The sequence below is a fragment of the Acanthaster planci genome, linkage group LG08 (assembly GCF_054643075.1).
Source record: "Acanthaster planci isolate LZ-2023a linkage group LG08, COTS_SCS, whole genome shotgun sequence".
NCBI lineage: Eukaryota > Metazoa > Echinodermata > Asteroidea > Valvatida > Acanthasteridae > Acanthaster > Acanthaster planci.
Window position 1 is genome coordinate 4352146 of NC_141784.1, and position 27132 is coordinate 4379277.

Here is a 27132-nt window from a genome sequence, read left to right on the forward strand (position 1 = left end):
AGTGTGTTTCTCTTGCAGGCTGCATGCGCTATCATTCCAGCTTCTTCCTCACATGCTAGGCTGTGAAGTCGTAAATGCACTGACATATATATTGTCTAGATTCCATAAATATGAGCGGATTAGAAAGTGCAAACACTTTGACTTGTGGCTGTTGTACTTTTTCCCGTGCCCACAGCAATGCTGAAGTCTCACTGTAGTTTGGTTTGTAACCTCGCAAGCGTGAAGCCGTTATCTGTTTGTCAGATGCAAGTGGTAACGCGCGGGCGATTCGTAGCGAATTTCCCTTTAACTCGCAGACACGTGTTTATTGAGCCTTTCATGAGTCCCGATCTGCTAGATTGTATTGCCCATTATAATTGGGGTGACATTTTGTTCAGCGTGTTTGAATTAGTTCGTGTAACCCCGACGGGTATATTTGCCGTCTGTCATAAACTTCCCGCCCACTTTTGGCGCTCAAACTTCAGGCAAAATTCTTTTTCTCCTGATTCAGTCGGACAACTTTGAATCTCAAGGATGCAGTTATGAAGACGGGGCTAATTGAATTATATTTCAAATTGAAATTTATACGGAAATGTGTCCCCATACAGTGACAATTGCACCTAACTGCACACGGATGACAGTTGCAGCTGTGTTTTCCAACGAAAACTCCATCACAAGAAGGGCCAAATTTGTTGCTCGTTAGGACGCAGCGTTTGAAGCAACCCGACCGGGCGGCAGCGACCGGGGGCCCAAAGTCTATGTTTACCGTGCTGAGAGATTTCCAACACGCTGACGATAAAAAGACAATTTTGGTGTGAAAATGACCGACGTATTGCGGCGCTTAGCCTACCCGGTCTGTTTGTACGGACCTCGAAGTGAGTTAAAAGTGGACGCGGCATGCCTTTGACGCGATGCCGTTTCGATACCAATTCAACATCCGCGCCGCCTGTATCACTGTAATGTCCCACGCAGGTTCTAGCCATGACTGTTGACAAATCGTTTAACCTCTGCTTGAAAAAAAAAACCACAGAGGCTTTACCGACTTCCCCCTCTTTTGTCGCAGCAAACAACAAAATTTCCGTCAAATGTCAATATCAAATTATCATTGCCAGCGTCACAGACAATAGGAAACAAATGAACTTGTGTGCAAAGGTACCAATTAATCGGGCCTACCACGAGGGTTCAGCACCAAAGCCGCCAGGCCACAATGAAAAGGTGGCTATATTTTATCTCGTGTTTGTCACATTGGTCCAATATGCGGTTCCTATAACATTCCCCCAAATCGTCTTTCCAGTGCGGGATTTACGGGTGCACCCCGACCACAATCAAACATGTATAATATGCGATGTTATTGCCCCTGTTACATGTTATTTCCTCCCATTAAACGAAAGCTCTTGGGCCATCAAGGCAAACTGCAGACTGAGTTCACTAGACGATGTATCATCGACGAACCGAAGCAACGGCAGTGAAGCGGTTTGTGGCGACTCGGTTGCCGACGGCACGTTTGTTCGTTCCACCGTTCTCAGCATGGTGCACTGCTGCAACAGTACTGTGGACGAAGGCTATGGGGAGCCAATGTATGTAGGTCGATAATTTCATCAAAAGGGAGAAAATCACGCAAAAAGCCCCCAAAAGCGCGTCATTAAGGATTGCTCGCGATTTCACGGAACAAAACAACACCGCAGCAAAATACTGATATTCTCATTATAATAGTATACTATTTGGCCTTAAATTATCTTCTTTTACGTGGGAATATACCATTCAGGTAAAAAAAAAGTTGAAGGTATATCCGAGTAGGTGCTTTTGTGCAGGCGTGTATGCTATCAGTAGGCCTCTGTTTATTGGACTTAAGCTACGCACTTCATTGTTCAGTGACAGCGAGCATGACGGTGTCATCCTGATCAGGTTGTGTTCACAAGTTGACGAGACTGTTTTTTGTGATGAAATCCACAGAATTTATAATCTCTCCGGTCTGGTTTATTTAGTAATTTCCTGTGTCTGTCTAGCCGTTCTGCATAGGTCAGACGAAGATGAGTAACACGTGGTCATGTTTATCTCCTTCGGGTTGGGGGGTTCAAGTTTAGGTCGGCTATAGGAGAAACTCCGCCAAGTGCATTGGCCCGATTTCTTGTTACATCACTAAGTTCAGCTGTGGCCAGAATATGCTGATGCATTTACGGGCAAACAAAGATGGGAAGGTGCACACTTTGATTTAGTTTCATTTAACTGTAGGCTACTCAGTATTTCAAATGGAGACAAAAAAAATTACCCTATAGGGAAAAAAATCAACATGTCATTTTAATGAGCCCTGCTTCAAATGAAGGATGTATCGCTATTAAAGCTGACCAGTTCACGGTCGAGAAAATGGATGCGCATGATTGGAACACCGCGAGGTTCAAGGTTTTTTTTAAACATATCTCATCATGCTTCCTTTCAAATGACCTTCAAAGGGGATGCTTGACAAATTTGCTAAACAGTCTTCAGTCGTTCACCGATTTAGAACATGGATCCAGAAGACAAAGAAGATCCAGCTTTGTTGTGAGTGGACCCATGCATTGAGTCCCGCTCCCCCCCCAGAAAATGAGCCATTGAGCTCCTCCTCCAGACAGGAGAATTCGAAATACAAGGTTGGCGCGTTGTGGTTAGGTAGCAGCCAAAGCGCGCGTACATGCATTCCACGTAGTTGTACATTACAGGAAATAAATTAACCGGGAACCAATTTTTTTCCAAGTGTCTCCTTAATACTTCCACTGATACACACACAATTCATAATACCAGTCTCAATGACGAATGTGTACAACTCATAATCCCATTTAGGTTTTTTTTTATCCACCGGCACAAGATTGATGTGAAGCACGACAGTCTCGAAACATGAATAATAAATCTATAATGTCTCTGGTATAACACCTGTATCAGAAGTACAAAAACAGTACGAAACGAAACTGTAACTGCTACATGTTTGGGTTCATTTTTCCCTTCTTGATGTGTACATTCGTTTGTGCTGCATGTGTTGGAGAAATAAAACGTGTCATTGACCCACTAACTTCACTTAATCATAAATGTCAGATGAAGGCAGATGGACCTATTCAAATCTTTCTCCAACGCCTCATAGTTCAATATTAAATTTCAGTGTTAATTAAGCCATCAAAGTTGTTCGATGTTTGTCCAATGCAGTTAATAAAGACTGCAAAGATTTTTAATTCCTCTTTAATTATTTGTTTTTACATATTAGAACAACTAAAATTAATACATGCTGTATTCATTTTGTTATGTGGCAGGAACATTACGTTTCCATTTTTCGATACAATATTATTACGAAATACGTGACGTTGTGGTTTTTGTTGGTTTTTTTGCAGATCTATACAATTGTAACATACACGAACAGTGAGGGGGGATTTTGTACAAATCGTGAGCAGGATATGTAAATCTGAATAACTCACAATGTTTTGAACTTTGTTTTGTGTCGTTTAGAGTTAAGTGATACTGCATGCAACAAACGCTATTTTTTTTTTGCATTACCGAGTCAGTATCATTCCACATGCATAGTCTCCTTTACAGTTTATTCGACGTGTAGGCTACGAACAACTTTCAAATTGGGACCTTGTAGTAGCGCATAAGAACTTGTACAAAATTGGACCAACGTGACTAAAACTAATGGAACGGGTCCAGAATAATCTTTGTGTTCTCGTTTTCGGGATAAGCCTACCGTTCATCCTCACCGAGAAAAGGGGGAAAATGTCACTCACATACAGCTGCATCATTTCACCTATGATAGGACTCTCTACAACATGGGGGGAGACAGCTAATGAATTTCTCACTAGAGAACCAAATCCCAAGCGAACGAAACACGACACGCGGCCAATTTTTTGGTGGGGGGGGAGGACAAGAAAATGTCGATATATCTTGGGCGATACTCGCAAGCGTGACGTGTAGGTTATTACACGGTCAATATAATATGATTCGGCCTTCTGAGGGGAAATTCACCAGGCGTCCGGGTCACGTGACCGCCCCAGAACAACCCCATCCGCCATGTTCTGTTTCGAAGGGAGGCGAAGAAGCCAGAAGGCACACTCCTGCGACGCAACGTTCGGGATTCAACTTTACAGTCGGCGCGGTGCGTGGCACCCATCACTTTTTCCCTTCCTCGTCTGATTGTCCCTTCTCCATGCTGTCCTCTTCTTCGTCGTCTCCGTCTTCGTCATCTTCCTCATCTTCGTCCCGGTCTTCATTCTCCGTTTTCCCGGGGGAGACGTCGGCCGCGGACGGGTCCCTGCACTGCTCTTTCTTCCACTTCATGCGGCGGTTCTGGAACCAGATCTTGATCTGCCGCTCCGTCAGGCAGACGCTCTGAGCGATCTCGATGCGCCGCTTCCTGGTCAGGTAGCGGTTGAAGTGGAACTCCTTCTCTAGCTCCAGCGTCTGGTACCGCGTGTATGTCTGCCTGCCGCGCTTTTTATCCGTCCCGATCATCTGAGTCCCTGAGGAGAAACGCAAGACTGTGATCAGTATCAATCAGTCCGACACCCACTTCATCCACACACTTTCGGGAACATAATCGGGGTCAGTTTCATATTCACGCGTCTTTTACAATCCATTACAACAACAACAGGGTGTGTCCTTGCCATCTGTGGAAGAAATACCCACCCGCATTTGCTAAAACTAACTTTTTCCAAGGTTTACCCCAAAAGTCTCTTTTTTCGAGGTGCGCTAAACGATAATAAACAAAAACCCATGCACAGTAGACAATTCCAAATATCAATATCAATGTCAAAAGTGAATTATTTTACTTCTTTGCCGAACAAAGACTTACGGTAGTAAAAATACGTTCTTAGCTGGACAACGTTGCCTTCGAGCAATCAATGGGTGTTGACAATAAATATACCGACAACATTGTTCTGACTTGTTTTACATGTAACTTAATTCCTCGATTTGTATATACCGGCTTTACACGACACGGTTCAGCAACATGCTCGCGGTGACAAACGTTTGGCAGACCCGTGTGCCTGGGGCCCTTTTCCCGCTAGAATTTCCCCTGCAACCTGGAGGTGTCGGTGTCATACAGAATTTGCGGAAAGTCCTTAAATACGCCACATGTGATCCGCACTTGGGACATCTCGGCAAAGTGGGGTGGCCGTATGATCATTTTACGTCTTTTGTTTGGTTTTCTTCCGCGATGCTTTCCCGCACGGCAAAGCGCTCTCTGAAAGTTTTGCTTTTAAAATCAAACGAGCATTTTCTCTTCAAAATATTATCTACGTGTGGATAATCATCACCGTTGCTTTACTAGAGTCCAACAGGAACAGATGTGGGCCTACAAAGAAAATACAGCCCTTAATATTGGCTTCCATATCTGATGTTTTTTATGGTCATTTTATGTATATTTTGTTGATATTTGTTGTTCAGTAGTTTCTCGTCCGAATGTGGTTTTGAGACTGATCCGCCTTGGAAACCCGCTGTGGGTTTTGTTCAATTTCACGTGGCCAAGTCCAAAAAAAGCAAACATCGCTCATCCTGATTTATAATCACTGAAAATTAACTGATATGAACATTTGAAAAGCATATGATTTCTATGTGATATTGCTCGATGAAAATTTCAAGTGACAAAGTAGTGACATGCATGGCCTTCGTGTTCCAACCAAACGGCAAAACGAAGAAGCACAGCGTGTCACATTTCGTGTTGCAAAACTCAAGCAATTCCCTTTCCTCTTTAAGGTATAGCCTTAGGTTTAAAGTCTCCACACATATAAACATATAACAATGTTAAATTTAAAAACAAAATCTCTGTTGAGAACATGCACAAACAGCTACTACATCACCTCTTAGCCGTTATTTACTTCGAGGTGGTGCGCACAGCCACGCTGATAATCACCGGGTCGCCAGGTTCAACGTCTCGGGACCCCGGCCGCGTCGTGCCCCATAAATTACCCGCCAGAAACCTCGCGCGACCTGGTTTTCGCCCGCTGCTTGGGTTTTTTTGTCTTTCCCTGGTGGTTCAAATTTCCAGGAGGTTTGTTTGCCGAGGAAGAGGGTCTCCAAGTTTTTTAGATGACAAATAAAAGCATTTTTACGAGCCCCTTGGGTAGCTGGTCAGCTCCGATGCGGTCACCACTAGACGGTTGACATAGTTATTTTTTCGGACCTGACCCTAACTAATAAGTTACCCTATTTTTTTATTTTTTTTATTATTTTAATTTGTTATCAAGTATCCAATTGGAGTTGGACTGGCGCTATACTTTCAAGAGCACGACCGCTTTCAAGAGCATGAGTTCAGGAACATAGAGGCTACATGAGGTTCCATCTTAATTTCAAAAGTTGTGAATTTTTCCCAACTCTTAAATGAATCATCGTACACAGTGATTTAAAAAAGAAAAAAGGCAATACACCAAATTATCGAGCCTGGGGCATGTGATTCGCACCTCGTGGTCGGAAACAGAACAAACTTGCGTTTGTCAGCCCGCCATTGCTTCAGTTCATGTGTAGTTAAAGTTAAGGATTTTCCTCTCAGATTAGAAATTCAGATTTACTAGGCCCATTACTTTACTGCTGTTGTTGTTGTTGTTGTTGATGATGATGATGATGTTGTTTGTTGTTGTTGTTCTTGTTGTTGTTGTTGTTGTTGTTGTTGTTGATGATGATGATGGTGATGCTGTTTGTTGTTGTTGTTCTTGTTGTTTGTAGAAAGAAAAAGAACTTGTGATATTTAGTGCTTTGCTCATATAAGCTTATGCTTCATGCTAATGGAGAGCTGTTCAGCCACAGTAACGCAAGCTAGTGAGAGACCATTTTGCCTGCCTTCAAAGCCAACATGATCTTTTGGGTAGAATCGGTATTCAGATAAAGGTGAATGCCAGGTGTAAAAATCTATACATTTTACTGCGAAGTGAAAGGAAACTTCCTGCGTTTGCTTACATCAGATTCAACTGGAGTGCCATGGCTTTTGTGCAGTCATTTCCCTTTCTTCCAAAAGGAAAGAGCAGAAGTAAACTACTGCAGTATACTCGAAAGCACTTTGACGGCACGGTTAAAACCAACAAAGAAATATTCACAAATCGTTACAAGGAATAAAAGGTGACCTGTCTGTTTGTTGTTTTAACACACTCCTTTCTTGTTGTGAAAGAGACTGTAAATCAATTCGTTGTATCCGTCTAAACGGGGCAATCACACGAAAGTTTGGATTTATCATTTAAATCCTCTATAGGTAACACTTACACGAATACTTGTCTTTCGAACCTGCACGAACCGAAACCTGTTATTTTCACTGGTGCCATGTTTACAGATTGCTATTATTAGTTCCTGCTGATGGTTGTTAAAATAATTTGACTGGTGAACGCCATTCATCACACGAGTCAATAATTCCATGTGCACCGACAACTATTTCGCTGGTATATGCTTTGCGTTATTTTAACATTTATTTTTAATTTTTTTCCATGCACCTGCTTTGGAGATTGAAACAGAACAGCGATTTTAGAAATTCCAAAGTGAGGGATAATGTTGACGGTGCGAAAATGCCGAACAAGGGTAAGCCCTTTGTCGCATCTATTTTTTAACTCACGCGTTGACAGAAATTTACCGGGAACGGGTGGGTTTTTCTAACAGGGAAGCAGAAAAGAAATTCTTCCCCGGGTTTCACGCAAATCGTAAGTCGGGTTCAAAAGGAGTTACAGCAATGATTGTGAATGTTGTTCTGATTATCAATGATAACCAGCAAGTGCAGCCTTTTTACGCAAGGGTTAATTTCACGTGCGTGTGGTTCAGAAATTCATTACGTAGGCCTATATAATTCTAGGTATTCCATCCATTACTGAAAAAAATACTGAATACCTTTCAATGGTATCATTACAAGAAAAAATGTGGCGTCCTACTTTCTCCAAGCCTCAGGGAACTCCAACTTTTGCTTTTTTTGGAACCACTTTAAAACAATGAACACTTTGCAGTGTCAGGGCGTGCAGGGAAAGGGGATACTAACCAAAGAACTGGTGTATTGATTAAAGTTATGAAAAGAACTTGAGTACTGTCAGTTATGGTTATACATCATAATGAGTAGCTTTAGTAGCTTTCCTATGTGAAACAGTGATGGTCTTCCGGCTATATAATGCATGACTTACGTACTGAGGACAACCTCAAGGTTTACTCATAGAATCAGAGCACTTGGGCTTCTGTTTGGCTTCCCTGTTATGATTTTTAATCAGTGGTGTTCCATCACTCCAGACCGCAGAGACACATGCGAGACATTTACAGTGAGTTGATAATTAAAAGCCATTCTTGAAGATTCGCCAGCAGTTTTCAGGTTCACAGCGCGCATGTGTTAACTCTGGATTATCGTTGTTGATACAGTTTAAACGCTTCGTTGTATCATTCGTAGTTGGAGATCAGTGTCCAACAAGAAGGGTTCGACTGTTGATCAAGATAGAGCTTATATCAAAGTGTCATTATTATTCATTTTATAAACAAAATCTGAATCAAATGGATGCTGTGGGGGGGGGGTTACACAGCTTACCTTTCACTTGTGCTGTAGTGGCAAAGACACAAAAAACACAAGTGTCAACAGCAATCTTTTGTCAGAAGAGTGCGATTGACTTGTTATGGGGTTTACGGCGATTTGAAAATCTCCTGTTCGACGAATCGCCGTGACTGACTGATTACTGTCGCTGATGACGATTGTATATTGACTATTAAGCAATGATTTGACCAGATAGATCACACTCAGCTTAAGAGTAAAAATGGGCTGGGATCGTATTCGAGATTGCAACAATTCGGTACAGTATTTCACACATTCTATTCGTCAATTTCCTTTCACCCAGATGAAAAAAAAATCATCTACGTTCACAAGTTTTCTTCAAAAGACGGGATACACATAAACAGAGTTGGAAAACTGCTTAACATATCCACTAGGGATATATTTGAATATCAAATACTGTTCCTTGACTTCCTCTGTAAAACCTGAGAACATACGTACCGGTAGCCCCTTAGTTGGGTAGCTGTACCCCACGCGACATGAGCGCGGATTTCAAATTTCTCGAACGCGCAATAAATTTTCATTAAATTACCCATTTGCCCGGGTGTAACCCAGCAGCATTAGAATGGCTTCCTTTGGCTCCCGCAAACTCGAGGCAATTGATCTTAGTTAGCCCCCAATTCGTAGGTTTTGAAGTTTTTTTTTTCCTTCAAGAGCGAATTGAAAAGCGGGTAACGGAATCTCCGAGTTGCCAAGATGTACGGTATTTTCACGAAGCTTCCAAAATGACAAATGGATCTGGTTGTATCCTAGATTTTAGCAAGCATGACATAGATCAAACAAACTTTTGTGTTAAACTTGTGTCCTTTTGTGTTTCTTTGGTTCGTGATTCCGTTTGCGTTTGAAGTTAAAACTCAAGTCCTTCAAACCGTGGTTCCACTGGTCCGGTTATTCTATTTCAGGACACGGCTTCCTGCGCAGTTTTCGGCCAGTCAGTTTCCACAACACCGTTTTAACCCCGTCCCTTTTCACTTCTGTGACCTTGAAAATAAACGAAAGCTTGAACGGGAAAAACTGTGGTTTCATGTGGATCTGACCTCTGTTTGATTCAAACGGCAGTTGGAATGGTACATTATGGGTAAGTTTCCAAAAACAAAATTAAATAATTCAGAAAATACTTTCTGAATTGATGCACAGTGGAGGAAGAACAATGTAGGTAAAGAAAGAAAAAGAAAAGAACAACTTTGGAACTAGGATTATTTGTCTTACAGAATCAAATATTTGATGGGAGAAGAAAATTTCAGTGGAACTTTAATCAGGGAAAGCGGTATATAGCGTATTAACTTCTATCTGTCTTTTCACAGGCCAACTATTCCTCTTGAGATAGCTAGTGTCGATTACCATCCTTGGCACAAATTAAGGAAAAAAATCAAATTATACGGTTTTTTTGCAAAGTTTTGTACAAACTGTTTGTTTGGATAATTGGCGGCATATCTATTCATTATTATTAATACAACAAATGCTCTACAGGATAATGATCTGGGCGCTCCAGATATGAAATGCGTTTCCTCAACCGCTAACAACCCTCAGAAAACTCAAATCTGCAGAGTCTTGATAAAAGACTATGATTACGCCCGCTGTGCAGCGTGCACGCGATAGGACTCTCCCGCGCACCGAGGAATTTGTTTCTTTTCAAGTCCCCGCTACTGACATTCGAATCACAATCGTATATGTTCTCAGCGGGGTTTTTGAGTTTAACTACCTGCAGTAAAAACCTCACTTTGTTTGATTCATTGCCCACCGTAGTCATTTATTTTCTTGGCAGCGATATTGCAGGTTGTTCTTCAGGGGCTTTCTCCTTTTGTAGCCCAAGATAAGGGAGTATGCCAATGTAATCTGCATCGGCAAACATCATTTGCAATCTTGCGGGTAGGTGAAGGCGTTTTTATATTTCTTTGGTCTCTCTGAGCTTTATGGCTCAGTAACAAAGGCAGTATTTCTTGAAGAAATCTGCGCCCAAATCGTCATGTTGGAGACGGAACGAATTTGTCATCTGAATCGGCGAAATAGTCGTCATTTTTCACACAGAATGATAGATTTTCTACTCACTGGACATTTCTTTATAGTTTTTGATGCTAAAACACTAACTAAAGGAAAATAAAATCTTTGTAGTCACTTTTCTTTGCGTTTCCCTGGTACTGAGTTTGCACAGAACTTTGGCCTATCAAAGAAACCTGATATCTGTGTACCTTATAGGTTGGGAATAAACTAAAAATCATAACAGTACAAAATTAGTTTAACCTTTAGATAAACTTGACATTGGTTTAAGTCTTTCTATAAACTTACATAATTATAACTAACCAAGAACACGTTTTGCCTCTCGTACAATACATAACACTATTAAATAGCTTTATACCTTCAGCTTTATACTTGAAGTGATTAGCAGCTTACAGCGCTGAAAAAAAATTAATTAGAACAACAATTCTAGAATTGGCATAATGCATTAGTAAATACGCACAATACGCAATGTCGTTGATATTCATACATAATTATTCTTTTCCAGATTATTGAGTGAGGGATAACTGAAAGATTTGCTTTAAGCTGCAATCTTTCAACAACGTTAGAATCCATACATGAAGGCAAGGTTCTAGGTAGGAATGAGGAGTGTTTCCCGCAAGGAAACAAGGGGTTGCGCACAGGGAGTGCGTACATCACCCCGTGTGACCTTCTTTGTTTCCAAGTTTCATTACACGCTTGTTTTCTTGCTTGTTTCACCCACTAACTGTATACAGCATGCGGGTTTCGGATCTCCAGCTGTCGATGGATCACATATAACACGGCTAATTTGTCCTAACATAATAGGCTTTGTGTATTATACAGAATAATGCAATCATTTTGTAATGCGATCTTTGTAAGATTGCGTAAACATATCGCCAATATATCTTGAAGGAATGGAGTAAAATTTATGCTTACTTTTCTATTTAATTATTTCCTTCAGTGGCCTTCAGCAAATCATGACTAACACTGTGCCGTGCAAAGAAGCAGAATTATTCTTTTTAATTCAAGTTATACAAAATGTCTCCGACGTCATAATGCACAGGTTACTTGCCTTTGAAAAGAATGATACTGTGTGCTTAGCAGGTTAAAAGAAAGTTTGCCACAAGTTCAACTCGGTTCAGTCAACCAGCAAATTGAGTTTTCCCGGTTAATGTTAAGCGCATGTGGTGTCGACTCTATCGTGGTATAAGGGTGTGCAGAAGAAGAAACGCTTATGGTCATTCTACATGACAGGCTAATTCTACTGTCTGTAGTAACAATAAGCAGCTTTAGTCGAGGTGCTGCCTGGTCAATTCCTGGGTGAAAATATGACAAACTGGGTTTATGAGGGTTTGAAACAAATTGCGCTGTCTTTGGGGCTTTCGTGTTTGGACAGCGCGCCCACTTAAAACCAGCGACTACAAGAAAGTCCGACTCCCAAGATTTCCAGTGTCGCTCTACGCGAGAATAGAATTCTCTCTTATGAGCGATGATCAGAATCTATTTGAATCAATTTGAAACTGAGCCTGTTTTCTGCATCCATTTTGGGTATATTACAGTGCAATACTTTTCACTTCAGTCGAGGAATTTTAAAATACTTATAATGATCAGATATGCACAGATGTTCTTTATCTTATTTGGTGAGGGTAGGCAACGTTGAAATGTCTTACTCCCTCTCTAGTGTAATGTGGTCTAGGAATTTTTGTCTTAAATTCGATCATTGCTATTAGTTGCTGTTAAAATTGTCAGAACTTTTGCAAAAGCAATGATACTTGTATATCATTCACGAAAGAATGTTTACCAGTCCTTCGCCAATGGCATCAAACAATATAGATTTGATACATGTTTCTGGGTTTAAGAAAGTAATACTCATTGAAACAAAACTGTTTGAGATCAAAGAAAACACAGATACGTGTATACCTCAAGAACCAGAACGTTCCTGTAATATTTAAGTATTTCACAATTATGACATTTGTTTTATTTCTCTAATAATGAAATACCTTATTTACAAAATACAACAGAGAAAAGGGAATGATTATTTGAGAGAAAAATAGATGATAGATAGTAATGATGCTGTTGGTTAAAAGGTTGACTGTCCTTACTGTACTGGAATTTCAATTTATTTTTCGGATGACGACAAGCCCGGAAAGCGACGGAGACACCTAGTAGACAATAAAAAAACATCTGGCCACACTTGCATGAAACCTCACCAAAGACAGTGGGGCGAAACGCGCGCATCCACGGTAGGCCGGCGGGTGTAATTACGGACCATCACGTAACCAATACCATTTACACTGAAACAAATGTTTGGAGAAGATACAGGCTCCTATATTAATTTCCCCAAAGCAATAAAGATCACCCCGTAAACCGTATCAATTGATTTCAGTATTTTTAATTTATGCGGCAGCATAAATCTCCCGCCACCATAATGTTGGAGTCTCTTAGATTTCGTCAACCCGTCACAAAGGAGTGTCATTCTAATTCAGTTACTGATGCTGCAGGTTGTAATTTTCATGACAGCTAAGCCTAATAATACATTTGTTTCATTAGAAACACTAACAATTTATGACTTTTATTGATTTGGGACAGAGTGGAATTATAAACTGCTAGGATCCAAACTGAATCTGAAGTCTCAATGCAAATTGTTTTTAATCTGCCTGAGAAATGCGGCCTTTTAGTTCATATCAAAGCATGTGTTCTGTGCTTTGTTTCTTTCCAGTGGTTCTTTACGGAGGCGGTGTCAAGCATAAATTTGTAGGTATAATTCAAAAGGAAAAAGACAATGAAAATTTTTTATCACACTTCGTGGATTCCAATGAATTGAGTTCTTACCTGGAATTTTCATCCATCCGTAAACGGGACCTTTGTACGTTGCGTTATTAGAGTCCGACTTTTTGTCTTTATTTGAATGGTGAAGGCTATCCTTACTGTGCTGTCTGTCAGGTTCTAACTGAGTAACTCTGCTGATCTGTAGCGGGTAGCAGGCACCCTCTAACACTCCTGCCGTCGGCCCCTTGTCTGCATGGTTCCAAGCCCCCTGGTGGTAGTTTGCTGTGGCATAGCCGCCCGCGTACGTATTGAACTGGTTGTCGTAGCCCGACTGGGAGTAGGTGGCATTGAAAGAACAGGATGGGTAGTTGTAAGCGGCTGTGAAGGCCTGGCTGTTGAGCCCGGCTCCGGCCATACAGTTCGTGGCGGCCGGTGAATTATCGTAGGATCCATACGGGCCGCTGGCCACGCCGGCCCCGCATCGCCAGCCGGCTGGAGCCGCCCCGTCCCCCACTAACGCTCCCCGACTGGGCGCCACCGGCTCGAAACCGCTCGGAAACCATGACTCCCCCGGCTGATATTTCTCGAACAGCGACTTGAGAAAGTATTGGCTCATTTGAGAGATTGATTTGTGACCTCGTTTTGCCCGTTTTATGGCTTTTCTGGCTTGAGGAATTTGTGGATTTACTGCTGTCAGTGGAGCGGCCTTTGTATGGCCCAAGATGGCTGTCTTCCAGGCTGGATGGCGTGCCCTCAGCCAATCACAGAGCGACCTGGAGAAAGTGCGCAGTGCAAAAGAGAAAGAAATCATGATTATGCAATCAAGCAGCCATGTACCACCGATATTATCAACCAACTGGGTTAGTGACAATACACTGACGTCGCTCACTTCTATAAGAAAAAAATTATTATCCATATTACCTATTATCCATAGGTAACACATAAGGTTTCCATTTGGCGCACATTCACAAGGCAGGCATAAAAAATAATAACCTGCATATTGGGCCTATGACAAAACCATTGAAAAATGCGAGCTCCCCTTTTCATTAAGTAAAATAATTAAAGATCCATTTTATTAAATTCCGCAAATTCTGAACATAATGCGGTAAATTACGTGTTTGCAAGACCAAATTCTCAAGGTCTTTACCGTTTTTGCAATGCATAACAAGACATCAAAATTTATAGGCTGATTTCCAAGGGGAATTAACCGGAGTTTTTTTTTAACCACACTGTTTTGAAACATCACAATATATTCTCAGTTATAATTTGTCAGGTTCTAGAGTGAGACTTTGGCGAGCAAGAACTACTGATTTTTTTGGTACCTTAACAAAGCTAACAAGCCTGACCATCGAGATGCAACTAAATTAATTCTGATTTGTTGTAGCATTTTAGATCATTTACATCACCTCATTTGTGCATTCTCAGAATTAAAAAAAAATCTGTAAGGAATATACACCTTGATTCCCACCAATCAAATCCTCAAAACTCTCTCAATGAAACAAATGTCGAAGGGTGTGATTCCAAACGAATGGACGGGGATCGTCTGTGCTACATTTTACAAAAGGATTCCCTAATACCAGTCCTGGGAACCGCACTTTGATTGCATAATCCACCTTGCTTTTGTCTGTTATTTTAGTTTTCGGATGGCATGTCCCCATAACACAAATGCTTGATAAGAATTCTTCGATGATAATCTAACTTCACTGTCCCAGTGGGGGATTATCAGTTATCTTTATGTTATGATGAATGATGATGCAAAACTAACTGCCTTTTCAAGAGTTGAGGGAGATACCATGTCATAATTTATTGGTTTGTTGCGTGGAAATTTGGGAGTTTCCGAGTCCCGCAGATCTAATTTCCATGGTACATTTCACCTCCAACTGTCGTCAGGTTAAATTGCAATTTGTTCAAGATCATATGTGACCCCCACCCGATATCATTTACTTATCTGAAGCTTGAGCGTTCTGACTACTCATTGCTGTTGACAAACAAGTTTTTTAAAGCCATATACCAAGTGTATGAAATATGCAGGTAACACATAATCATAAAGGCACTTGAATACGGGCGATTCACAATAGTGCGCAACCAAGAGTTTGCAATGCGTTGGCCAATCATAACGCGCAAAATTTGTCGACCCTTTCCAGACGCTCACTGGGTCGACACATTGTGATTGGCCAACGCATTGCAAACTCTTGGTGGTGCACTATTGTGAAACGGCCGTATTACACAACAGTTCCTACAGCATTTTGCAAATACGTGGACTCAAAGTAACGTATAAAATGTAAGTCAGTCACAACTGACTTGCGTGGAGAATGGGGTAAGGGAAAAAGGGAAACATGAAGACTGTCCATGGTTTGAATCCTGGATGACAGTTTTTCAGCTTGTTTACTGTTATTAAAGATCAGTTTTGAAAGGTGTAGACAGTAATGTAGTTTCATCTTCTTTACGACGAAACCGTTGTACTTCTGACAAACTCACATGATCACGCTTCTCTGCTAATCTACATGTATACTTATTTATTTCTACAGTAGCACTAGCAGATGTGATACAAAGCAAGTCAAAATCTCAAAGACCCTCTTCCTCTCTCTCTCCTCCTCTTTATATCCCATCTTATTCCCATCTCATTTCTAAGAAAATATCTGTGCACTTCCAGAAGGTTAGTGTGGTCAGTCAAGGATGTATTGTGGTCAGCTCGGACCACTGCCAGTCCCTGTGATTTCATTTCTACGACTTTCTCATGAACCTAATTTTCTCCTCGTTTCACCATGACCTTTCTTTACATGCTTGCCGTTCCTTACTCAGCATTTCTTCATGACAAAAGGCCACTTAATTTCCTGCTCAAATTTTAAGCCTTAAAAATTTGTTTTATTCCAGAAAAAAACGGCAGTCACAGCGATGTGTTATCGACGTTGCAATTGGCCTCACTGACTGGCGGGGCACATAGGTCACAATGTATTGTTTACACGTTTCCAATGTTGGCATTTTGCTGTAAAAGCCTTCGTTTATTAGGAGTGGTGGGGCCCGGTCGGATCGGATGTGTAGCCAGCATTATCATATTTTGTTAGAAAAAAAAGACACAAGACATGCCGTGTGCATTTCCCACGAGGATTGCGTGCAAGTATCGTATCTAGAACGAGAAACAAGTTGGTTAGATTGTTTGGGATTTTGCATAGCTTACTCGAACAAAAATGCAGGTCACAAAGAGAGTATAACTTCCTACTCCACATTTTCAAAATGTGCGGGAATTCCTCCCCCCCCATTAGCCTAATTGAAACCTTACTCAGAACGCTTGGGAATAAGGAGTGGGATCGGTCAGAATTATCGTAAACAAAATGTTGAGCACACAGCCACAAAATTTAGAGGTTGTGGGAGAAAAAAATACAAGAGTGGTCGGTGTGGGAGAAAAAAATAGAAGAGTGGTCGGATCATGACACTGGCAGTGTATCAGGTTACGACTTTCGCTTGATTCCAAAAAGCGCCCTCTGTCGAAGACTTAAAAAGAGCAAGCAAATGAACAAACAACGCTGCATCGTTTGTTCTCAAAATCAGTATTTCCAGGGCATGTTTAATATGTGACTTTCACAATCGATTCTCTTGGGGAGACTTTTTTGTTGCAAGGGGGCTTGCTCCTTCAAAGACGTGACGTAACAAGTTCAACAATCCTCCGAGAGGAGTTGTAAATTGTCTCCAGTGCCGACAAAAGCTGGTATGAAATAATCATAATCGCTTGCGGTTTTCAAGTTTATTGGCATGGAAGTGGTGCGTCCGGGAGTTAAACACTCCTGGCTGCAATGCCAAAAATGCAAAAGCCTGCTTCCAATTTGAAGCAACAATCAGAAACCGATAGTTCCTTCTCATATCGCCATAAATCAGGTATTATGCACCCGACAAGGGGTTAAACTCAACTAGAACCTGACCTCTGTTTTTTCTCTCTCTCGTTCGCTCATACTTCTTTTCCTCCAGACTCGGGTAGAAGAAGAATATCGTAAATTTTGCTCGGGTGGGGCTCCCTTCCCGCTTCTCAGAACACATGCTTTCGCACTGTTCTTGTCGACCTTTGAATATGAAGTACATCCGGGAGAAAAGAAAGGAGAGCAACTGTCAAAATTCCCCTCTCTGTCGGGGGATGGTGGTATTATTTATTGTAATTCGTCATGACTGGTTCCGAGATATGCAGCCGCTGGCTGGTGCAATTTACGCTACGTGACGGCCGAGCTTCGCCCCTGAAACTGGGCCGCTGGTGATTTATCCTTGACGTTTTGGAACTTATGTTTTTAACCTTTGTTTTGGCCCCGAATCCTGAGGTAATTTGGCGGTCTTTGGTTTCTGGGGCAGATGCGGACAGATGTTACCAAATATTTTTAGAACAGGACTGCTCTGCGGTGTCACTTCTGAGCCACTGGAAATGGATTTCCAGATAGGGTCAATTTTCGCTAACTCAGCCAATGACTTCAACAAAAATTCCACTAGCAATTTCTATTGGGTTCAGTTGCCACTCATTTTGACGATGACATTATCTCAGTATCCATTATTCCACAGCCATTTTCCATTCATGGTAACCGTCCACGCAGCCTGTATTCACCTCGAGCACCACCATCACATGCCATTACATTGTAGTCGTCTTCACTTTATATATTATCCGCAACTATTGCCATCAGAATCACAGCTCCCGCGGTGTCACTGTCACCCTCTTCCCATAGTCACATCACAGGAGGCTTCGCCGTGATCGTCACAAATAAATAAACACGGTCACCATCTACTGTCATCCCCATTACCACTAACGTTGACATCAAAGGTGGCATAACCCCTCTACATCCCGACAGAGATTATGCAGTATTGCACCACCGGCATTATGCCATCAAGAAGTCACCATCGATCCAACATATCGCATTTGTCAATGCTAAGTTCCCCATCACCACTTTCTCGATTTTCCTGTCTTTTCGCGGAAGTTATTGCTATTGGTCAAGTCCTCGTTAATTGGTCATCTAGTCTCAAGTCAACACACAAGTTCGGCTATTTAAACGAACGATGAAATAGCAAACTTCTTCTTCGTAACATGAGATTTTACTCGTGATGGACGCCGGATTTTGACTTGCGATGGACTTTATATACAAGTCTGCTTCCTCATCAACATCACACTTATTAACCTTCTCCCACATCAACCCCACTCTCAGATGCACACGGCCTATATACTCCATCTTCGGCCCGGCGACGCAACATCACTGACCCACCTGCTGCACTACGGTCGCGTGTCGTAATTGGGAAAAGCCATTCAAAACAATGTGGGGGGGTGTGACAAGATGATGATCACGGCGAAAATCTTTTTCTATACGAGGCAGTGGCGTTCCCCTGAGGCCTGAGACAACGGATGACCGTATAGGCGTACTACCCAGAGCGTACAGAAAAACACGATGAACATCGTCAGTGTATTAATATGATATACATGTACAGTATTTCGCGCTTATGAACTGTTTGGATGAGAAGAAATGTTTGTATTTTCAAGCACCCAATAAAAGTAAAAGTCGTTTTTGAAGCTCGAGGTTTGTGCATACAAAATTAAGAAGTCATTGCGAACATTATTTCTTCAAGAGCTATGCATCATATAGATTTTAAAAACCAGCGTTTTTTAACATGATTTCAAAGATTCCATTTTTGATCACACAAAAAAGCATTTTCTTTTCCCAAATAACAAAGCGGCTCTTTCTCCTACTACTCAGCGTTCAGCTTCACGAACCCGAACGGCATAGTTCTTACCTCCACCCCATATTTTTTTCTTCTTTTCCCACCTAAATTAGCTTTTCCCATTTTCCCAAGCTAATAATCTTTTTGGACACTTCCCAAATGCCACTGGCAAATGAAATATAGACATACAAAAGCCCGTGAAATGATTTGCTATCCTTTGTTATCCATGCAAAATGCCAGCAGACACAATCCACCTAAACATACATCCCGTCACGGGATGCAATTGGTATCACCCGCAATAATTCACACCTGCTTCCCCGCATGCAACAGGTGTTTCAGATTCAGCCGTGTTTCCTGATCTTCACCCAGGTGAAAAGCGACACCTTCCCCAACACCTGTGCAGAGATGCACAGTCCAGACATGATGGATCTTGAGGTGGCTTGGAACAGACAGCCCACGATACAAAGAAGAAGGATCGCCTAGACTACCGTACCACTCCTGTCGGTTTGTGAGCAATGTTATCTGTGAAAACGAAGTCAAGAATACCCTGAGCTTGGAAGAAGTCACGCGTGCTTACCGCACGCAAATTCTATACCCAGCAAGAAATGAGACCGAGGGGTACCCCCCCAACATGTCCAATCCCTATACACATTCCAGACTATTGTTACTTAACACATCCCCCCAAGATGTCTGAAAGGAATTCCCCAGATTCCTGCGAGACAATGACCAACACAAAGCAGGGGGGTTCTCTCCTTCTCATACCTTGCTGCATATGGCAAATTCATATTTGACTTGGTTGACAGCAAACGACTGATAAAGCAACGTTTTGCTAAAACCAAACAAATGCAAAAGCCTAATAGGCCTATTCATGGAAACAGGTTGGTCTGGATACAATTGTGTCGTTGTGTTTGACAATGTTAATGCACAGTCGTTATTCTTGAAATCATAAAATATCTGTAAAAGTAGTTGAGAGTTGATTAATGTTGAGAACTTTTATCTCAAATAATTATTTTAATGTACATCTTCTTTATTTCGACTTTGATTATCCAACAACAATTTCAAATTTGGTGTAAAATGGACCATTTTGATCGTCATTCCTTTGTATATCTGGATGCACTTTCCCTCTGAATTTGAAAGATCTCTCATACAGTCCTTGAGCTATTGCGTTTAAACATGACATGTTTGGCTTTTGCAAAGCAATCCATTATAACCTCATTATCTGATCATTGTCGATTATATCACTATGTAAACTGATAGTCGCGATGACACATGTGTCCAAACTGTGTCAACATTGGCGTTCCGAAATTGTGTATCCATTTGCATTCGAAAAAATTCACCAATATAATCACTACACTTGGACATCAGATTGCACGTAGCAGTTGGTTTCAATAGGCCTACCTGGTTTATGACAGAGCTTCATTTACTGACCCACGTCAGTTAGAAAGATGTCGTGATTATTAAGTTGAACAACTTCTGCTCGTGTTTTTAAAGTTGTCAGTATTAATGATTCGAAGAAACTCCAAAGAGCATATAAGGGGCCGACCTTAATTGATTGGAAAAGTTGATGTTTTAACCAGACACAAACACTTTGAGATCACAAAGACTCCATCAACAGCTCAACACCTTCGACTTCCGTTATTCCCGCTAACAGAAAAAAAAATCCCCGAAAGTCTTGATGTCGTCAATTATCGAGATAAACCCATTATCTCCATTATAAGACATCAGACCTCGTGACATGGGAGCCAACATTGAAACCAGCCTGATACTCTTGAGCAGCCGACAGGCGAAGCGCGACACTTGACGCCCCGCGCACTGGGCAAAGACGTGGATAGCACCCCGCCGGGTGTTATGGTGCTGCGGGGTAAGATGGATTTACCCCCGGCCGGGGAACAAATTAGCCGGCGACGCTCATCCCCCTCGTCCGAGGCGGGGATTTCGACTCACGCTCCCCGGGGACCAGCGTGTCTCGGTCTCACCCGCTTCCTCCCTGGAACTGTCCCTCATAATGCAATAGATACCGTCTGGGCTCCGCGTGTCATGTATTGGTAACTTCGTCGTCAGTTTTAGCATCCAGCTAAGGAAGAAGTGTCTATTGACAAGACAGTGGACCATTTTGTGGAGAGAGGGGCATAGGATAAGTGTTGTCAGTTTCGCTATCCTCAGCTCTTTCGTAACTGAGGCGTTTAATACTAGCCTTTCCATTAAAAGCAGGCCTAGAAAACCGGTCAGGTGCAGTTTCATTCTTAGACAGTTAATAAGTGACGTTTTCTGCGACCGGTTGCACGGCAAAATAAGAGAGAACAACTGTCGCCGATTTCACTGATCGAAATCTGATGTGGTGGATTTTTTTTCAATGAGGCAATGGTGGTACTTGGGATCAAACACGATTCATAGGCCTATTTCCAGACGGAGACCAAGTGCGGAATGAAGTAATTTTTGAATACTACTTTGGATGATAAAATGTTGGCTTGTACGCCTAAGAGTCTTCATTTTCCGATTCCTGTTTACAAACTTCACAACATAATGCCAATTGTAGTCAAGCTTCAGCGTATTGTGATTTTCTTGTTCAATAAATTGTATACCTGGACTGCCTACCCCAAGTCACAGAAGCGACGAAGAGAAATGTACATCAAAGTTATCCAAAATTAAATCCGGTAAGGAAACCTTCATCCAGGAGAGATAAATCTACCCATGGTCGTGTGTGGGGTGCAGGTTGCTAGTCGACACGGAGCGTGTCTTTATGCCTCCCTGGACAAAACAAATTCAGAATAAATCAGGGCCGTTGACATCCCAGAAAATGAACCTTTGGGTAACGTTACGCTGGGTTTTTCGCCCGCCCCTTCACGATGTCACACCTCGACCATGACAAAATGGCTCCTTTTTCGTGAGCTAGCCTCGTTGGGTTTCCACAGTTGACAGATAAATTATTGCCGTGTGTCGTATTGACCTACATTCTGCCAGTACCGGTACTTTGGATGACGCGGCTCAGCCCTTTGTCCGAAAAAAATCAAACTGTAGACATAAAAACTCAAGCGTTCTCACATTCCAAAAGCCCAACCTCGCGCATCAGGTTCCCACAACCAAAGTAAGCCACACAGCAGAAATTTCTGTCAACTCGCCCCACGCAACATCCATTTGCAGCCCATTTCGGTCTGTGCAAAGGGTTTCCTCGAGACTTCATCCAAAACAATTTCCTCAGGTGTGACCTACTAGTTTGCGGGTCCTAAATCGAAAGATTTCATCCTGCGTGAGTCTGTGAAGACGGAACATTTTTCTATTTCTATATAATGACACTATTTATTATGCCTTACAAAGGGAAGACACTAAGATCTGTGACGGACGAGTAAGTTTACATTTTTCACTCTGTAGAGGACTTCAGTTGCACTCCAGTTTGTATATAGTTCTGTTCCCCGTTCTTGTACAGAGGGGTGGTGCTTTGTCTCATTATGGGAACCAAAGAGGGTTACAAAAACAGCTCCAAGAAGTTAAAACCTGTCAAGGGCATGGATCCCTTTCTAGCGACATAGCTAGCAAGGTATGAGACGGAGAGGAAACCCCCCCCTGCTTTGTGTTGGTCACTGTCTCGCAGGAATCTGGGGAATTCCTTTCAGTCATCTGGGGGGGGGGGTGTTAAGTAACAATAGTCTGGAATGTGTATAGGGATTGGACATGTTGGGGGGGGTACCCCTCGGTCTCATTTCTTGCTGGGTATATCTAGCGATTCAATCAGGTACGCAACGTGGAAACCCACTTCATTACTTTTTAAATCAAATGACTCGAACATAATTTGTGAGCTTGAAGGCAAGTCTTTCTTCAAGTATTGCAACGAACGTCTCACTGGATACCGTATTATCGCCATGTTTCAGCGGAGTTTATTTTTTTGACAATACAGTGAACATATCAGGATTTTAGAATCAATGCTTTCTTTTATCCCGTTTCAGGAGACGGTCTCCTGGACTGTGTTCTAGTGTGCCAGTAAACAGCCATTTGCTTGGTCAGAGTTTTATTAAAAAATATACTATTTGTCCTGGTTCGGTTAAATTCTTTAAAAAGCTAAGAAGATGCCGCTGCACAGTGGCATTTTTAAAACTTTAACAGGATTGAAACTTCTGAGGGCGCCAAACATTCGTAGTTACGTCACTTGTTGCTACTTTCTGCCACTGCGCGTCCTCTTAGGCTAGCCTTGCGCCCACAAGGACAGGCACGGCAGCACGAGAGGTGACAATGTGTAGAGAGAGCGTCAGGAGTATGATCAGTGGAAATCTGTCCTGGCCCGGACACCTTTTACCTGACGAACCGGCATAGATTGTCAGGTGGCTCCTTCCTCCATAGAGTCTGGAGATAGTCTGAAGATTTGGACCACGCAGAGAAAGATGAAAAACACAGCTCAGGCAAGGTTCACATATGACCCAACAATAGTGCCGCCTTGCTCAAAGGAGATAGCGATTTTCTTTAGCATAATACACCATAGGGCCTTGATGTTCAGACGGAACAAGGAATGTCCCACAATGGCAGTTAATGACATTGTGGCGACCAGGCATGGTGGATTCCCATATCCAGCTGTCAGATTGGAGGCGGGCAATGTTTGAAACTTCATCGTCAATAACAAGGCAACATGTTACCTGACACTTTATCATGCTGTGCTTTCCGCTGTCCCTCTGTCATACTTCACATTATCCCCGGCTTGATTTACCTAAATCTTTTGCCTACTTTAACCTCCCTACTGTACCCATCCCCAGCCCAACTGATTACCCCGTGTTAATGCAATAACGGCCGGGCCGTCCCAGCAGCTGATAGATCGATCCCCCCTTGATTCATGCCAAGATACTTTTTACGTGAAATGGAGAGCCGGCAACAGGCAGGCCTCTTATTCTTTTTTTTTTTTTTAGCAGTCCTCTTTTTCGCAACAATCCATTAAAAATTATCTGCATCTTCAGGAGTGAAATCCAACCCACTGGCACTCGCGTGCTGTACGTATATACGGCCGACAAGAACTGGAATCATGTCCCGGCCACCCACCGCACAAATGGATATTTATGTGTTTGGCCTTGCTCGGTGCGTTTCATCAGGGTACAAGGTTCCGTCAAAATTGACAGCCAATTAATTTTTTTTCTCAAGAATCATCCCGTTTCGGCCTATACTTCCTGCTTTAGTCTCATTAATTTTGTGGCAACATAATCCCGTGTGCTTGTGCCTAAAGACTTACAGGGAAGGGATACTCGACACCGTGTGATATACAGTGTGCTATGATCATGGTTTATCCTACATTATGACGATCATAAACCGGCCAAGCACGCGCGTGGTCGGAATGATTATTGCTCGACTAATTATCTAATCATTTCTAAGGTAAATTATATTATCTCGGGTTTTTGCAGACAAAGTAAGACTACTTTTATGTATTTTTTTTGGGAGGGTAATCCCAAAACAACTAACAATTGTGGAAAAACAGGTGGAAGGTACGTACGTTGTATTAATGGCTAAATTTAGACATTTCTCTTGATATTTTTATATTTTCATTTTATTTGGGGGGGGGGTTTGAATTGCATTGAACACAATAAGGCCTTTTTTATTGCCCACGAACTGCTTAAAATTTAGGATTTTGTAAGATCTGTAAGATTAGCCTACGATTAGTTTTACGAGCCTGTCTTAATACGTACCTGTCTTAATCCAACATTGTGGTGTCATTTTATAGAAAAAGAAACTTTAATTGGAACAAACCTTTGGCAGCGCTGTGTATTTCCACTAAAGGGTTAACAAACAGGGTTATCATTCTGGAGGAAAGCTGTAAAAGGAAGTTAACTTAACCGTTGGCTAATTTGGGCAAAATCTGATGCATGGTTAGGAAGACTGTTCCCTTTGATATGTGCATCAACTATGAACCACTATAATAAACCAGCCACTAATCGCATATTTGAAAGCGTGTATAGCAACAGGTGTGAAAACAATTCAAAGCAATGTCCGCTCCTCTGTTTTCATTTTAAAGATCTTCAACCATATGGTCATTCATTACTTTGACATTAGCTTGAAAAAAAAATTAGTTGTTGGTCTTTTCAAAAATACCTACAAAAACACTCCACCAAAAGTGTTATCGTTTTGTGCAAACTTCCTCCAAGTTATGATTGTGAGTGAAAGTGTGTTTTCTCAAAACAAATATTCAATTTCTTCCAGAAATACCATACAGGTTATCAGCAAAAACTCAGCTCTGTCGAATGACCTCAACGTCAATGTAAAGCTGCTGCACTAAACAGATGGGATGAGCCTGTTGGTGAATAGAATTATTCTACGTCCAGCAACCGTTCTTATTACTCGGAGATTCTACACGGAATTTCCACCGAGCAGCGTTAGCACATAACTAAGTTATTTACGCTAAACCGGTATTTGTGAAACAAATCTTAACAGAAATTGAAACAAAATGACCGCTGCATTGTCTCTTTCACCCATCTGCGCAACTGGCGCGGTGACAGAAAGATAAGAGCTAGAAACCATTCTAATGTGTGTGCCTCGTTATGTACCGTGAATTACGGACTATTCCCCTAAATTCGACACCAATCAGGCAGTTTTCCCTAAATCTCGGACAAACCATTCAAAGTGACGTTTATACGACGCAAACGGCCGTAAAAGTTGACGCTGTGAGCATCGCCAGACAATTTATGCGTTTGTGGTGCAACTTGTTACTGGCCGGCAGGGTATTGTTATATCGGCAAACATGCGATTACGCGTGTTACGTGTATACCGAGATGGGTATGGCCTTAATTTTCCTTCAAATTGACCAAACAGCTTATTTATTTGATTGACTGTGAGAGTCTCTAATTACAAGTAATTGCCTGTTCATGATTCTATCTATGTGTCAGTACCAGATGACACATTACACTTCTGTGCAGCTTCAAGAACACTGTACATTTGGTTGTCGAATAGCAGATAATCCCATGGGAATTGGCGGTGAAAAAAAAGCTGCAAATTTAGAAAACCATCACAAAATTAAATATCGTAAAAAGGAAAACCTAATTCATGTAGCCATCATCGGTTTTTAGTTTGCTGATGTTCTTGCATAAATGCGAGCAATTTTGTAACTAAGGTTGACTTTGTGTTTGCCCAAGGTGATTTAAAATTGTTTTAAAACGTCCCCCTTTCAGTCAATCTACTCTAAAGGTCCAAAAGCCATGAAATGTGAATTCAAGTCAATTAAACTTTTAAAGATTAAGATTATCTGTTTGAAGGTTTCTGATGGTGCACCTTTATAGTTTTATTGGGGGAGGTGTATTTCCGCTAGTCGAGTCGTAGATTAGCTTACCGTGCACACGGTCCGTTGTCCCCGGTCATCCGCGTCGATCCACGGCGTGTGTTCCGATACGGGGCAATGGACAAAATTCTACTTCGGGCTCTTGTGCAATGACGACAATGACAGAGCTTATTTCGAAGCCGATATCGTAAAACCCAGTCTAGGCGGCACCCATAATTACACACTAAGTAAACTCGAAATCTAAATATTTTGATCAACGTAAACATCAGATTATGGCTAATTGTTTTGCGATTTGGAGGTTGTTCGATAACTAGCACCCACAATACTTTCCGCTTGACCGATATGACCGTGAAGATTCATTCAACTCGTATCTTACAATGTTAACCATTTCACAGAGTATTTTGTGTACTTATCTAATAAAAAAAACCTTCTACAGGCCTAACTAGCATCATCCCTGAGCCGTTCTTAATTTGAGGGTTTCTGTGCTTCGTTTTTATGTCCTTATTGCTACTTGTTTTACATAGGCCTAAACGAGGAAACTTACCTCAAGATGTAATTGTCCAGTTGGGATGTTTATGCGATGGATTTATGGAGTCCCAGTTGCCGTTCAGCTATTGGTAAGCGATGTGGCCCCACTTAACTGCTGACAAATCGCCACTATGTGGACTGGTGGTGCAGCCGTTACTGTACAACCCACACACATACCACCGCCATCTCGCTGTAAACTAATTCATTATCGTGTCACGTGACTGAGAGGTTGATTGCAATGACTATGTATACGCTGGGTGGTGTTCCTAAAATAACAGATATATTGCCTTAAACATTAATGCATGAATTGGCAATGGATACTACCGCACTTAACCTCAACCTGCACTCTTTCTAAAATGAAATAATAAAGACGCCTTGGGACAAAAGAGAATTGGGAACCACCTTCTGGGTAGTCCTCCATAAATAGGCCTACACATGATTT

General features: G+C 41.8%; 1 protein-coding gene and 1 long non-coding RNA gene across 2 annotated transcripts; one reads left to right on the plus strand and one right to left on the minus strand.

The window, feature by feature from the left end:
* Positions 1–2774: 2774 nt before the first annotated feature.
* Positions 2775–26864, minus strand: LOC110974629 (uncharacterized). The gene is made up of 3 exons (XM_022226424.2): positions 26707–26864; positions 13304–14013; positions 2775–4457 (listed from the first exon to the last, which is right to left on the minus strand). The coding sequence occupies exons 2-3, from the start codon at positions 13854–13856 to the stop codon at positions 4108–4110; spliced, it is 903 nt and encodes a 300-aa protein (XP_022082116.1). The 5' UTR covers positions 13857–14013; positions 26707–26864; the 3' UTR covers positions 2775–4107.
* LOC147798311 (uncharacterized) lies at positions 10224–25757 on the plus strand. The gene is made up of 3 exons (XR_015426213.1): positions 10224–10363; positions 10998–11085; positions 19292–25757. It is a non-coding gene; the product is annotated as an uncharacterized LOC147798311 (long non-coding RNA).
* Positions 26865–27132: the final 268 nt, after the last annotated feature.